The 16,061-nt window shown below is 36.8% G+C and overlaps 1 protein-coding gene across 1 annotated transcript in view; it reads left to right on the top strand.

The window, feature by feature from the left end:
- Positions 1 to 15,853, top strand: part of SLC41A2 (solute carrier family 41 (magnesium transporter), member 2) — a 42,994-nt gene extending 27,141 nt beyond the window's left edge. The window contains exons 8-10 of the mRNA XM_010566325.1: positions 2,842 to 2,973; positions 3,955 to 4,103; positions 15,140 to 15,853. Coding sequence (XP_010564627.1) covers positions 2,842 to 2,973; positions 3,955 to 4,103; positions 15,140 to 15,325 — 467 coding nt within the window. The 3' untranslated portion in view covers positions 15,326 to 15,853. The remainder of the gene's footprint in view (positions 1 to 2,841; positions 2,974 to 3,954; positions 4,104 to 15,139) is intronic.
- Positions 15,854 to 16,061: the final 208 nt, after the last annotated feature.

Below are 16,061 nucleotides of genomic sequence, written 5' to 3'. Positions count from 1 at the left end.
TGTTTTGAATATATCAGATATTGCAGTTGTTAGCCTGCTTGTAATTATGCAGATTGCTTTTATCCCCTCTCTTTTAAGCAGAAACTGTTTTGTATTTTCTAGTCATATGGCACAATCCCCAGCTTTGTAGCTTTACTAAGAAGCAGTTTTACGTAACAGCTTTTTTGTAATTCAGTCACAGAAGTTATCTGATCCCCATCCAAATGTAGTGCATTGATCCTTAATTTTATTTCTGCCTCCTTTTCCATACCGTATTCTCATTAGTCAGAAGTCTCAAACTTATTGTTCTCAATCAAAGGACAGACTTTGGACCCTACTTAGATTGGTTTTAATCTGTTTAAACCTCTTTTGTAGTTTAGACAAATCCCTTATTTTACTTCTCTTTCTGTAGTTCATCGGAAAAAAAGCTACTGTTGTTTTAATTTTCTTTGCAAACACTGACTCAACCTTTTGGTAGTTCATATTTTGTCTCTGTATCTCCTGACTGGGAAGATGCAGATAAGTTTGATGAACAGTCCTTTCTGCCAACTCAGCTTCTTTGAGTTCTCAGTATTAGATCTTTGTCCTAACCACTCTATAGTCACCAAAAGGATTTGGCAAATAGTGTCTTCTGGTGACAACAGATACTTGTTCTGCACCAAACAAAGCCCTAAGCATCAGATAAACAAATCCATTCAAGTACAATAAGCAAGGGCTTTCTCCTTCTGAAGTGGGGACAAGATCTGCATTACTTCTGCCTAATCATATCTTCTCAGAGAAACCCATGGCTATGTAAAGCATCTGGAAGAAAAACAAAAAAAAGCATGTGCTTGATATGCAAGCAGACAACTCTAGAGTATAATAACAATAGGAGAATTTTATGCTAGTGCCACTGCATTCTGTAATGTAGATATAACAAGCTGGTTTAGTTTTCTATTCATTGAAGTAAAAATTCATAGAACATAGAACAGCCTAGGTTGGAAGGAACCTCGAAAGATCATCTGGTCCAACCTCTTGTGGGAAAGGGAGCCTAGATGAGACTATCTAGCACCCTGTCCAGTCACATCTTAAAAACCTCTAGTGGTGAGGACTCCATGTCCCTGGGGTGGTTGTTCCAGTGAATGATCGTTCTTACTGTAAAAAATTTATTTCTTACATTGTGAGGAAAGCTCTTCTGGTGCAACTTGTACCCATTTCCCCTTGTCCTCTCCATGTGGCTCCTTGTGAAAAGAGAGCCTCTGTCCTCTTTGTATCTGCCCTTTAAGTACTGGAAAACTGTGATGAGGTCTCCCCTGAGCCTTCTCTTCTCCAGGGAGAAAAGACCTAACTTCTTCAGTCTTCCCTTATAGATCAGGTTCTCCAGCCATTTGATCATCTTCATGGCCCTCTCTTCAACCTTCTCCAGTCTGTCCACATCTTTCTTGAATTGTGGGGACCAGAACTGGACACAATACTCCAGGTGCAGCCTGACAAGTGCTGAGTGGGATGGTCATGTCTATCTCTGCTGGTAATGCCCCCAATTTGCTTTCGTTGCGGGAGCAGTGCACTGCTAATTCATGATCATCTTGTCCTCCAGGACCCCCAGGTCCCTTTCAGCAAGGTGCTTCCCCAGTCACACAGATCCTAGCCTGTACTGGGCTCTTTGGTTATGTCATTCTAGGTGCAGGACCTTGCACTTGTCTTTGTTAAACTTCATACTCTTCCAGCCTGTCCAGGTCTCTCTGTAGGATGGCTCTCCCTTCTGACATGTCCATCTCACTACTCAGTGTCATCAGCAAACTTGGTAAGGGTGATTTCAATCCCATCATCCAGGTAATTTATGAAGATGTTGAACAGTGTGAGGCCCGGTATCAATCCCTGATTTCTTAAAAAAACATTCATATAGCAAAATCTAATAATTTCCAACATTGGAAAAAACACTGATCACCACCCTCTGAGTGTGACCTGTTAGCCAATTTCCTACCCAATTCACAGACTACCCAACCAGCCTGTAACTTGCCAGTTTGTCTAGGAGGAAGCTGTGGGAAACTGTCAAATGCTTTGCTGAAGATAGGTGTGGCATTTGCCCTCTTCCAGTCATCAGGGGTAGCCCCTGATCTCCACAACTTTCCAAAGATTATAGACAGTGGCCTTGTAACAATGCCAGCCACTTCTCTTTGCATCCTAGGGTGTTTTGTTTTATAGAAATCTTTTTTCTAATGGGAAGTATATCAACAGTTGTCATGAGGAAAGTAGAATCTCCATCACTACCATTCTTTTAAAAATCAGTTATTCAGCCACTTGTCTTGTCCTTTCAACCTGAATTATGAGTGTCAGAAAACTATAGTTAATCCTGCTCTGTGGCAAAGGCGAATGGATAGATTAGCTCTTGAAGTCTTTTCCAGCCCCATGTGTGAATTCTGTGATTCTGTGTGTGAAATCTGCATTTATGCTTGTGGTAGTGAGTGCATCTGCTTTGCATACTGACCTAGCAAGGTAATCCAGCAGTGGCACAACTATGCTTAGAACAGCTTCTGTTGTTCTAAGAGGTATTTCCGAAGAAGAGGGAGCAATAAAAGGGAGCTTCACCTATGAGAAAGCATCAGATTGAATCTTTTGGAGGAATCTTTTGCACTTATGAATTAAAACAGATGTCCAAATATCCAATGATATACCAAATTTTAGCCCAAGTTTTTTGACTTATTTTAATGCTTGGTGTTAGCTTGTATATCTAATATACATTCTAAAGATGTTTCTCTTTTTTAGTTTTGTATGTAGGGGACTGTGGTAAACATAGAGGAAGTTGTTACATTTGCAAAAACATTGCCTACTAGAGGAAAAAAATAGTTGAAAATTTACCACTTGTTCCCTTTTGTATTTCAGGTATTGGTGGTAATCTAGTAGCTATTCAAGCTAGCAGAATTTCTACCTACCTCCATTTGCATAGCATTCCTGGAGAGCTGCCAGAAGAAGCCAAGGGTTGCTATTATCCATGCAGAACTTATTATGGTACAGGTACGTATTAGTCAGTTAATTGTTAAAACTAATGTCTCATGTCTCCTCTTTTTCTCCCTGTATGCCAGACTGTACCACCAGTGAAAAATGGCAACAAACTGAATTTGTTGTATGCAATTTAAAGGGAGCAGAGGCTTGGCAGTTTCCTTTGCCTGCAGCTGTTTGCCGGTGAGAATCACAAAGAGCTCCCTGCAGGAGGTGGTGCGTAGAGAGAAACACAGAGAAAGGTCTAATCCTGGCAAGGGTGGAAGACAGGGACTGTTGAAGCGGGATGCTATGGTACCCACTCAGAAGGATTTCAACCTTCATCTTTCCTTAGCTTGTTTACCTGCTCCTAGCCTTTGTCATTTAACTCCAGAAGTTCAAACCAATTTCCTGTTAGGATGAAACTTTATATCTAACATTATTATTAAGCCAAGTCCCTGCTTTCCATTTCCCATTTGCCTTTTTCTTTCTAGATTCTTGCTTCACAGCTTATTCCTCCCCCGTATTGCCCCCTTTCCTAATAATGTGGTTAACTGTGGTGAAATGTGATGTGTAGACAGCATGTATTACACTTTCATATTTATGAAATGAATTGGAACAGATAAGAAAGTGGTAGATGTGGGACTACTTGTTAGAAGGATAAGGTACTTCTACGGATGTCTTGAATACAGTGTCCAAAACCTCTTCTTTCCTAGGAAGGCTTTAGGAGGTCATTGCAACTCCAAAAAAGTAGATGGTATTACATGAGTACAGAATGAAAGCAGACAGTTTGCACCCTCTTCTGGAAAGGCCCTGCTTAACTTTTCTGGCAGACACTATAGGTGGCTTTTTTCTCCCTATGAAAATCCTCAAGGAGTCTTTTAGCAGAAAATAATGCCTGCTGTTCCACAATAGTCAATGCTGTGGAATTCCAAAACTGCTTTTTATATTAAAATTAATAAAAATCAGATATAGTAATTGAAGAGCTTAACAAAATTTTTTATTTTTTTATTGTAGGAGTAAATAACAAATCAGCCCAAGTTCTGCTTCTTTTGGTGATTCCTGGACACCTGATTTTCTTGTACACTATCCATTTAATGAAAAGCGGACACACTTCCTTAACTCCTATCTTTATAGCAGTATATTTGTTTGCAGCTCTGCTACAGGTAAGAACAAGTACAACTTGAAAATGCTGGTATAAAATCAAGTTCTTGAAGAAAATCATTTTTTATCTGATTTCTGAAATCTCATGAATAGTACAAGAAGGTATGGGTTAATACAGGCTTCCAGCACTGTTTTGAAGTAACTGATTATCTCTACAGCTTACACAGGTGTATCTGTATTGTGAGTGCTTTTCAGAAGACACTTGACTGCATTATTTCCCAGTCATGCATCTTGTGCTTTCTCTTTCACATGCTTCTTGGAACCATTGCATCTAAAACCCCCATAATTTTAATCAACTAGAGGGGAGATGGAGAAAATGAAAAGTAGCATTTATGAATAATGAATACATCAAGGAAACTCTCAAAGAAATCTCCGGAAGTGGTTCACATTACTGTTTTAGTTAACATAGTTAAATATGCAATAGATGAGAATGTTATGGCTTGCTTGGTGCATTCTTAATATTTATGAAAGTTGAAATTACTCTGACAGCGATTGCTGTACAAGAAATTGTAATTGCATTAATTGTCAAACATTGATACATTATTTTGGCTGGTCTTACCTAGTGGCCTGTTCACACCCAGCAAGGGCAGTTCTTGAGAGATGCCTTTTGAAACAGCAATGTCTAAAGTGAAATAATTTCACTTAGAGAAATCAGTAATACAAAATGAAATGTTTCTATTAAATCCACAGCCAATTTTTAGCTAAAACCTGGCTGAATTAATTATAATGTTTCATTGTACCTTAAAAACAAAAATTAACTGTTCATGTTACACAATAAAAATACAGGTGAAATATCCGTAAGTTAAATATACATACTGCTCCTAAAATTGTGACCAATTTAGTTTTAAAATACAAACAAAATTATAAACAGTCAATCCTTAATAAAAATTATAATTTTTAATGTCCTTAATTGTCTTTCTGTGTTTATCACACTACTATTTCAATAAAGATAGGTTTCGAAAACTGTTACTATTTTCATTTCATATGAGAATTCTATACTTTTTTGGTAGGATATAACTGGTAACATTTCAACCTTTGCAAGTGAGAATATCATACTAAAAGTTATAAATCGCTTTTCATTTTTCTCTTACATAATATTCCTAGTTTCCAGCCTTATCATTTGTTTTATAATGTGTTTTCCTGAGGAAACAATGCTATACCTTCACTCTGTCTGTTCTGTCTGACTGGCTGTCCTTTCTAATAACTTTTGAATCCTTTGGCCCATTTCAGTCAAGTTTTTCCAAGTCCCAGCTCTCTCAGTGATACTATGTTTCATAAGCTTAATAAAAACAGGTTGGGGAGAGAGTCCCTGTTAATGCCTCTGCTGAAGGTAAGACAGCAGTGTGATTGCAGCCATTATTAGACTTCAGAGATTTCACATGGGAATCAACCTGAATTCATAAATCCATATGAAATCCATCTCCTGCTCACAGAACTGCAATCATAATATGTTTAGGGATACAAAACTTTTCTTCAGCAGCAAAGGATTCGGTAAGATGTGAGCAATGCAGAAGTTCAGCTGAAATCCAAGTTAAGGCATTAGGGCAGGACTTTCAGATTACACCGTAATTCAGACACAGCATCAGCACATAAACATGTGTAAAGTTCATTTTTATAGATTCAAGGTCTGATTAGAGTATTCAGTTTTGCAGTCATGCATCTCCATTGCAGTCTGTAAGGCCACACCTGATTTTCTTGATTTTTCACCCGTAGAGCAGACATATAGCTTTTTTTCTTTTCTCCCCACTGCCTTTTATAGATGATTTTTTCCTCTTTATCTTCTGTCTTTAACCATAACAGGCAGTTTGAGATGTATTTACTTTGAAACTGAGTAACAGTATTGCACACTGTAACTTTTCATGGGTCTTGACAGATTTACAATTTGGAACTGCATGGTTTTTAACACCTTCTGAAAATATTTAATAGTCTTTTCCCCATTTTAATTATTCCGGCTTTTTTCAGGTAGTGATTATTGTAGTTTTGCGTACCTCTAATTAGAGGAGATTTAAAATTTTCAGAGACATTATTCTTGCTCTAACCCTTAAATCTTGAACATATTTTATTTACCTGTTGGTCTGAAGCACTTGCCTACTGCAGTTGTGTGATTATAAGTTTCTCCTTTCTCAAGGAAAACACTTAAATATTTGCGCTCATTCCTCTTCCCTTTTTTCAGTGACATCATCTATGCACCTGGATATAGTAAATAACAGTTTTCAACCTGCCATTTCTTTTGGCATAAGCCAACATCTGCTATCTCATTTTTCCAGAATTCTTTTATATTTTTGTCCTCCCAATGAAAGCTTTACCAGTTCTGCTGTAAAGCTAAAAAATCCTCACAGCTAATTGTTATCATTTCAATTATCAACAAAACAAATCCATTTACGGTCTTTTGAGCAGTGAGATCTGCATTCTAGGCCTTTTTTATAATACACTGGACTTTGCATTTATTTTCACTTTGCGTAGAAGGCATATGAAAATGGATGTCAAAACTTACAAGCCTGCTTGCAGGTTGTATCTTTTATGTTTGAGGTGGTAGATGATAATTTAATGGAACATAGTGATTCCCAAAGGTGAGAGTTAATTATGGTCAGTCCTGGGTTTGAGGAGGTTTGATATTACTACTTTGCCCTTTCCAATTCCTTACTTATATTGAGCTGGGGGGCAGAAGGGGTATCTGAATAATGATTATGGCAATGTACCACCTATTTACACTTTTTCCACTATGTTAAAAAATTAATGCTAAATTAAAAACAACAACAACAGCAACAAAGTGAATTTTCTATCTTTAAAATTCAAGTGACTATTGTAAGATGTTAAATTATTTAATGACATGTTTTACAGTGGTCTGAAATAGATTGTTAATTAACTTCAAGATCTGTTTATTATCTCTGATTGCCCAGCTCTGTGTTTGTTTAAAATAGAGAGGAAGGGGTTAGGGAAATGACAAAAGTAGAACTAAAATGTTACAGTAAGCTGAAAAAAAATCAAGGAAATGTTAATACAAAAAGCCTTGAATTATGACTTTTATATTTCTCTCTTCCTCTGTCAGTTTATGCTATTCCACATTATCTCTACAGTAAATTCGTAACGTATATGTGAATTCTATTTGGCATTTTAACAAGACTTTTTCAGATTGCCTGTAAACTTCAATATTCTTCTTCCCAAAGTGGTAAAATGGAAATTATTTGCATTGCAAGCTCTATATGGTATTACTGAACTTCCAATCAGATAGTTATTTTCATTTTCATCCAATTCTGATACTTTCATTGTTTGATTTTTTGTTTTTTTCACCACCCATGCCTACCAGCTTCTTTCCTCTCTTCTCCCTCCCTACCTGTTGTTAGATATTCTCTCCCCAGCATGTCATTTAATTGAAATATTTATGGGAAATAAGTAATTAATATGATATAATGTACATTAGCAATAGTATGATTTAGTTATTATTGACCAAAAATATGCTATGTAGTAAAACAAAGTACAGTTTCACTGAATATGTAGTTGTTTCTAAAAATCATTAATTAAGGTATTTTAAATAATATGAGTAGCCAGTATTGTGATCTGCATTCTCTCTGATTCTCTATGAACAAAACAGTTCTGCATTTCTAGGCTTAAGAAAATCCAGAAAGTGTTTTATTTTCTTTTACTTTAATATTCCTACCTTTAATAGTACAGTTGTTTCTGTTCTTTAAATAAGTACATATTCTCGAAATGTTCTTCAATTAAATTTTAAATTGGTTCTATTGAAATCCAAGGCTATACTCCCTTTAACTTTAATGGGGCTAGGATTTCACAATTATATTTTCATAAAGAAAGGGAAAACTGCACAAATATTTATATTAATCTTTATTCAACTAGAACTTTTAGGCTTGAGTTCAAAAGGTCTGAATTAGCTCTGTAGTGAAGAATCTGTTCTGTGTTTATGAATGGCAGCACCAGGGAAAAAAAAAAAAGAAATTATGAGGAAGCTATAGCCTGTAAGTATGTAGGGTACTTCACATAATGCATTGTACAGTATCTGGGCAAGCCAATGTGCATTAATGAAAACCAGTATATTGATTTTAAATGTGTTTTGGATTTGGTGACTGGCTTCTATGTAGGAAGAATACTCTTGAAAATGTTACAAAAACAAGTCACACACAAGGACATACCAGTATGCTACGTGCAGTTACAATCTGGCGTAGTCACACACAAGCACATACCAGTATGCTACATGCAGTGACAATCTGGCGTTTGACCAACAAAGAATATGTTAATTGAAAAACAGTCCTCCTCTTATAGCTCACAAAGGCCCACGTATTTTTTAACTGTATGAGGCTATGCACTGAGCAAAGGTTCGTCCTCTGTCTTGTCAACCTGCAGCAGAACGAGAGCAGCGCTGGAATTGCCGAGCCATCAGTCCTAGCACACGGCTCAGCGTTCAAAGGCGGTCTCTGTTCTGCATGTTCTCACCGAGCCAGCAAAACGCCCTCTTAGGAATTTTCACACCTCCTAACCCAATCTGAGCACACAGTTACGTTAAAGACTCGGGGAATAAACAAACAATAGGAGATTCCCAGAGCTATTACCAAGCAAATAAGTAATTCCAGAATACAGTCCTTCTTACCCAGTGAAGGTCAGATGTCTACTGCTGTGAAGTAACTTTTGCAGTACTTCAGGGCTGTTTGGGGCATAGAAAATGAAGAATTCAGCAGTGCTCGTAATGACTTCCTGCTCACATCAAAAACATCTTGGATTTCTCACTGGTGTGAGGATTCTAATGATGGTATGGGTCTCTTCAATGTGGAAAAATAACTCATGGGGTATAATGTACATTATAGAGAAATAAGGAAAGTTGTGTTTATAGAGAAAATATTGATGCATTTTAAATACTGCTTTTTCTAAGAGGAAAAGTTACTTCCAAAATGTAGAGCATATAACTGCTAAAGAGACTACATGATTCAAGGAAATATGGAAACTAAGGTCCAAACCTGGACAGTTCTGCACGTTCAGTGCTTTCTCATTGCAGCACGAGAAACAGACTTGCCAGACTCATTGGGATCTGAATGTGAGTATCACCCGCTCTTTCACTTGCAGGCACGTTGCTGTCTGTGGTAGAAACCTGGCTTCTACTAAGTCATTAGCAGGGATATATCATTTTTGTCTCCAGAAGGCTGAACTCGAAGTGTTTATGTGTGTAGCATGACACACTGAGTTGTGCTACAGCTACTGTGGGTTGAGCATACCTGAACACTGAATGGTCTGGGTTGCACTCCTCATTCAGACAGCTGACAAACAGCCTGAAATTTGGGCTGTCTTGGTCAAACCAGGGTGTCTGGCAAAGCTACAAAGAAATCAAGAAGGCAGTCTGAGGAATTTGGTTTCAAACTGTGGAATAAAAGAAGTTCCTTCCCACAAAATTGCATCAATATGATCAAATTGATTTAGAAACAACTTCACTTAAAATGGTATCCTCTCTTTTACTTAGATGAGGTTTTAGTCTTAGACAAATGTCTGCTATGCTGTCTGGGTACTTGGATACCATAGTGTAGCTAATACCACTTAGCTACAACACAAACAACAGCAGCAAGAAAGAACTTGCTGTTCAGTGGTTTCTCTGCAGCCAGACATTGAAGGAAATCTCTGTATGTTTGGAGGAAATAGTGACTTGTTTCCCCTGGACACGATACACACCAGATATGCCACCTGAGAAGACAGTGGAGGAAAATTTCATTTGAAAAATATACATAGATCCTACTCTGAGGGTTCACCGACTACAGGATTCTGGCTGTAGACAGTGGAAATTCAGCAAGTAAGTTCAGTGTTGATCTCTTATGAGTGCTTTACAGATACTACTTAGATTCACATGAAGACATCAAAAGCCATTTAAAATCTAAGAAATGTCATGTATAATTTAAAAATTAACTTAATGAATGGTCACAACCACTAGAAGACCTAAGCCATAAATCTGGTGAGAATGATGTCAGAGTCAGGACACAGTAGTCTTTAGAGATCCTTAACTCGGGGTTTCCACTCATAATTTAAAAAAAAAAAGTCTTACCTTTGAATTTCATAGACTTGTAAGAGTTCTTATGCAGTAATTACCAGATCTTGTCATAGTTACATTATAGGTGAATTTTGAGGTAGTGTAAGTTTGAGAGTAAAGGAGAATTAAAATACATTTGAAAAGAGGTCACCACAGTTTATTTGCATCTGTGTTTCCTGTCTGAAGTAACAGAATGAAACTATTTTGTAATGCACCTTCACATGGAAACAATTTAAGGTGAATCAGCAGTACTAGCAACATGCGGAATATCCTGTCCAAGGCATGCTAAACAAACTGCTAAATGGTCTTGGTTCTACATACTAATCTTACAGTTGAATTTTGATAATGCCCATGTGAAAAAGCATATGCAAATAAATAACCTAAACTTTCTCTTTCCAGTTTGGTGTTGGAATTCACTAATCATAGCAACTAATGTACAAACTAATACAAACATAAAAGATTAAAATCCGCTGTACAAATAATATGCGTTTGAATGTTATACTTTTTATCACTGTGAATTTGACATGCATTCACTGATGAAATATGGTCATCCCAGATGAAGGAAACAATAAAAATATTATAGCATCTTGCAACGTATCAATTAGGCTATAGGAAGCTTAGACAGTATTAAGAATGTTTGGAGGGAGTTATGTATTTTTATTTTAAATAATAGAGTTTCATTCTTTTCCCACTTCAGAAATCAAGAGAAATTAATTACATGAGAAAATGCAAATAGCTTTTAGGGGTCCTTACTTCATGCAAAAGACCAAAAATAACTTTTCTTTAGCTAAACTTGTTATTTGTACTTAAAAACCTGCAAAGAATGAAAGTAAATTTTGTGCCCCATAATAAAGGAAAAAAACTGCTTTGTAGTGTATAATGCTCCCATTTCTAGTCTTGCAATCATAAGATTTGAGCTTTAAATAGTGAGGCTCACCCTTATTTAAATATTCATATTCAATTTCAGTTTCAATCTGATATTCGTAATTTGAATCAGAAAGTTCAATATCAAGAATTACTGTCTATTTCTGTCCTTTGTTGTACAAAATGGTATGTGTACTTACACTCCTTATTTTCAGATTCTTCATCATTAGGGTTTGATAAAGACTTCACTCTTGCTCTTTCACTCCCTTGCTCTCTCCCTCTTTCCCTCCCTCCCTCCCTCTCATTCTTATTGCTATATTCTGCTGCTTCTGTCTTCTGAGGACCTTTCTTGACAATGTGACTGATAAGTCTTTTTACAAATACGCATTTATAAACAGAATATATCAGTCATTATTGGGATACTTGTTTCATATTTTGTTATTCTAAAACTGATGACATCTTTAGTTTCATTTTCCTCACTTTTGATTATAATTTTTTCCAGAAGAGTAATAGCTTAGCATGATCTTCCTTTTAAAATACCAAAAGATCTGGAGTTGCCTGTATTTTTGTAATCCTTGCTCTGTGGTTTTTTTTCTTGATCAGTGACTATAGAGTGTCTCCCTTTTCTTAGATAGATCTTTTTATGTATATAGAAATTTAGTTATTTTTTTACCTTTCTTAAACCTCAAGGTTATTTAATTCTTCAGTCTGGAAGAATTCCTAGGGCTCTGTTTCATAATTCTATTACTACTCCATCTGTTTTTTGCAAAAAACACTTCTTTGTTCTTTTCCTCTGTATATTAAATAATTTAAAAATACTAGCTCACATCTGAACAGTTCTGCATGTATTTACAAGCTTTTCTTATCACTTTTCTACAGCATTTCAAGCTAAACAGACCATTTTTGTACTATCTTATTAGGCTTTTCTGTAATGTTGATTCCTTCCCTCAAAACCAGCTGGTTTTCAATTTGAAGTATGAAGGCTTTCTTCCTCATAGCATGAGTGCAGAGTAGAAGTGCACAGTAGTTGTACTGCTATGCCATCTGCGTGATTTTGTTGAAATAAGTGTAGGGCGCTGATAAATCCCAGAAAATGTGAAGTGTTGTGCCACTTAAAGTAACAAGTCTTGTAACGTCTTTAGTATAATTTTTTCTCTTCTTTTGACCTCTAACAAATCTTTGTGAGTGACCTTTCTTATCACTTTAAATTCAAATTACTTTCAAAAATCAGCAAACTCATAGTAGGGCTTTTGATTTTTTTTTTAATTTTTTTTTTTTTTCAGAAATAACAGTTGATTGATGACTTTGATCAACCCATTTTAAGATTGTTAAGAAGTAAAATCTCATTAAAGATTTAAGTCACATTGATGTTGCAACACCAACTACTGTGGCCAAATAAGTAACCATTTCCAAAGAGTGATCTGTGTAATTCTTAAATGTTGGTGAATTTCTAGCTATGCAAATGCATGATGATAGCATTATTCCTTCACCAAAATACAGGCTCTTTCAGTGTACAGCCCTTACCCCTTGTCCTATCACTACATGCCTTTGTAAAAAGCCCCTCCCTGGCTTTCCTTCAGGCCACCTTTAGGTACTGGAAGGCAGCAGTAAGGTCTCCCTGGAGCCTTCTCTTCTCCAGGCTGAACAACCCCAACTCTCTCAGCCTGTCTTCACAGGAGAGGTGCTCCAGCCCTCTAATCATCTTGGTGGCCCTCCTCTGGGCTCGCTCCAACAGCTCCATGTCCTTCTTATGTTGGGGGCCCCAGAGCTGAACGCAGTACTGCAGGTGGGATCTCACCAGAACGGAGTAAAGAGGGAGAATCCCTTCCCTTGACCAGCTGGTCACCCTTCTTGTGATGCAGCCCAGGAGAGAGTTGGCTTTCTGGGCTGTAAGCACACATGGCTGGGTCATGTTGAGCTTCTTGTCAATCAACACCCCCAAGTCCTTCTCCACAGGGCTGCTCTCAATCCACTCATCGCTCAGCCTGTGTTTGTGCTTGGGATTGCCCTGACCCACGTGCAGGACCTTGCGCTTGGCCCTGTTGAACTTCATGACCTTGGCATGGGTCCACCTCTCCAGCCTGTCCAGGTCCCTCTGGACAGCATCCCTTCCCTCCAGCGTGTCAACCACACCACACAGCTCGGTGTTGTCAGCAAAATTGCTGAGGGTGCACTCAATCCCACTGTCCGTGTCACCGACAAAGATGTTAAACTTTATATACTTTCATAAGCATCAGTTAATATAATATGGTATAACTTTTTTCCTGTTACTTAGAGAAGCCAGGTTTGTTATAATTTGTGTTATGTGTTATGCACCTGTAAGTTAATACAAGAAGGTTCACAAAACTTAATTCCTAAACTACCCATTTTTCACAATAGTCTAAGTCAGTCAGTTATTTTAGGGTGGAAAAAATATAGACAAATTAAAGGTTTTCATGTAATGATTTTTAAAAGCCAAAAGTGCATACCGTCATTTAAATTGAACTGTGTGCACTATGTCTAATTGGTTGTGTCATATAAATGCATTTTAAATTATTCTTGGAACAAATGCTCTCATCTGCTAATAGAACACGCGTAACTGTTGTTGATGTGGAGTGCTACAGAGTCTTCTGTGCACATCCTGTAGGAGATGTTAATGTACAGTATCTTTTATAAACAGGCCTCTTTTTGTCTCCGTTAGAAGAAGGAGCTGACTCAAAGAATCTGATAGTCTTCCAAAGAAAACATCTGTTTTAAATATATTTGTTTGGATTCCAGTCAGCACACCTAGGACTTGCATAATTAGCTTAGACTACAGAGTTCCCTTTTCAGAAGATATGTTTATATAAATAAGCCATGCATTTTTCATTAAGCAAATACCCGTCTCTTTTTTTTTTTTTTTTTAATTAGAAATTCAGGCTTGTATTTTAACATATGCTTTTGCAAATCAAAGATTAATTGAGAATTTTTTTCAACACTTTTTCAACAAGTTTTCTATGATATTCATTTTACTGTATTTCATATTGTGGAGAAGTGTCTTGCAACCATCCTATCAGTATTTCAGTAAATGTGTGCATACTTTTATAAAGATGTTTTTGATACCAGTAATCGATCATTTACTAAATAAAATATGTATTTTGTAGCTTTTACTACTTTTGATACTGCATATTCTTTTAAATGTACATAGAAGACTTTTTAAAAATTAATTATGGTAGTAACTGTCATACGTTTACCATTCCCAAAGACCTGATTAACTAAAACTACATAAAATACAGTGTTTATTTCATCTTAAGCAGCTCCTTAGAAGAGACAAGAAGAAATGGAAGCACAGTTAGTGGTCCTGTCTCCATTCATCTCATGCCATGCCACACCACATGATTCCACTGAACCAGAATCTCTTATCATACAGCTGTGCAACATTAAAAGAATTCTTTTCTAAAACTGGATTAATGATTATGCATACCTTTTGTATTAAGATCAAACCTCTTGAATGTTCAGACATTGACAGTTGGGAATGAAATCTTTTACTTTGGGACAAATTCAGCCTGGAGCAACAATTTCATAATACATATTGCAGGTGTGCCTTATTACAGAAGGGCTGAAGCTGGTATTTCATGCATAAAAGTAGCTTCTAGGCCATTTTTTGCAGTTCATACAATCCAGATGAAACTGTTCTTAATCTGACCTGGTATTCTTTATATCATATCTGATTTCAGCTCAGTTCTAGACCTGTGGAAACAAGAGTTAGCCTGTGTTGAGTGTTTTCATCTGGGGCAACATCCGTTGATTCTGAATGATCTCGAAGCCCCGCTTAAGCTCTCACTGTGCAGAATGATGTCTTGTGTGAGAAGTGCAGTCGCATGTTTCGTTGGAATTTTTGCTTTCTCTTGCCATTTTCAGAAGTCCTCAAGCATAGACTGGGTGAAGAACGCTATCAATGATTCAATATGTTCTTTCTACCTGTGCACGTGATTGACTGAGAGAAGTTGGCTAAGTGTCCCCATCTCTGGTTGTGGGGAGTGTTTCAAAAAACTATTTTTGGAAAATATTTTTCAAAAGCAGTTGTATACAATAGTGCTAAGTAGTAAGGAGACAATAATGTTAGCTGTTGACTTCCTTTCAATTTAACTTAATTGGTAATAATACAGATTTTGTTTGTTTGATGTTCCATAGGTGTTTACTCTGTTATGGATCGCTGACTGGATGGTGCACCACTTCTGGAAAAAAGGAAAAGATCCTGACAGTTTTTCTATCCCTTATCTTACTGCACTGGGAGATCTGCTTGGAACTGCCTTATTAGCGATAGGTTTTCATTTTCTGTGGCTCATAGGTGACAGAGATGGCGATGTTGGAGACTAATTATTCCAATGGATGCAATGACTTTTCCTGGAATATTGACAAGACCAATCATTCCACTTGAAGGTCCTCAACGTGATCGTTCCGTTTGGTATAAGTAAATCAAGTTGACACAGTTATAAAACAACCTTAATGATTTTAGTTTGGTTTGTTTTTTAAAAAACAGGATGGAAATAGGAGGATACTTGAGACCTTTACTCTGAAACCGAGGTGGATTGCTGCTAGTTGAAAATATCTGAGTAGACACAATGAAGGGCAGATCAATCCTTTATCAAGTTTTACATTTTTAAAAGGTCTGGTCTTTTAAAAGAACAGTTCCTTACCTGCATTGCAAACAAGAACAATCTCTAATTGCTCATTCAGTGGTGATGAAGAAGAGGGTAAGACCCAGTCAGTGGCTTGCCTTGTCTTTCCCTCCCGGGAACAAAGTGGGTATATATTTTCATCTTACCACAGAAGGGGTTAGTAGACCTCAGATGAATTCAGTTTCATAGACATTAGTTGATCATATGTTCTTATCTTACAATTTCAGTGCTGTGGCTCTCTGATCATTGCAGACTTGATATCAATAATAACTGTTATGGTGATTTGAACCCTGATCGTCTAAACAATTTGTCACTTTATTTTATGTATACTAATATGACCATCAACATTTATAAAATTAGACACTTGAAAAGCACTTTGTGCTAAAAAGAGCAACCTAATTATTTTGCTGTTGTGATTTATTAGAATAAGAGCA

The sequence above is a fragment of the Haliaeetus leucocephalus genome, unplaced genomic scaffold (assembly GCF_000737465.1).
Source record: "Haliaeetus leucocephalus isolate CR32 unplaced genomic scaffold, Haliaeetus_leucocephalus-4.0 Scaffold206, whole genome shotgun sequence".
Lineage (NCBI taxonomy): Eukaryota > Metazoa > Chordata > Aves > Accipitriformes > Accipitridae > Haliaeetus > Haliaeetus leucocephalus.
The sequence above is the reverse complement of the archived record's forward strand: the minus strand, read 5'-3'. Positions and strand labels throughout refer to the sequence as shown.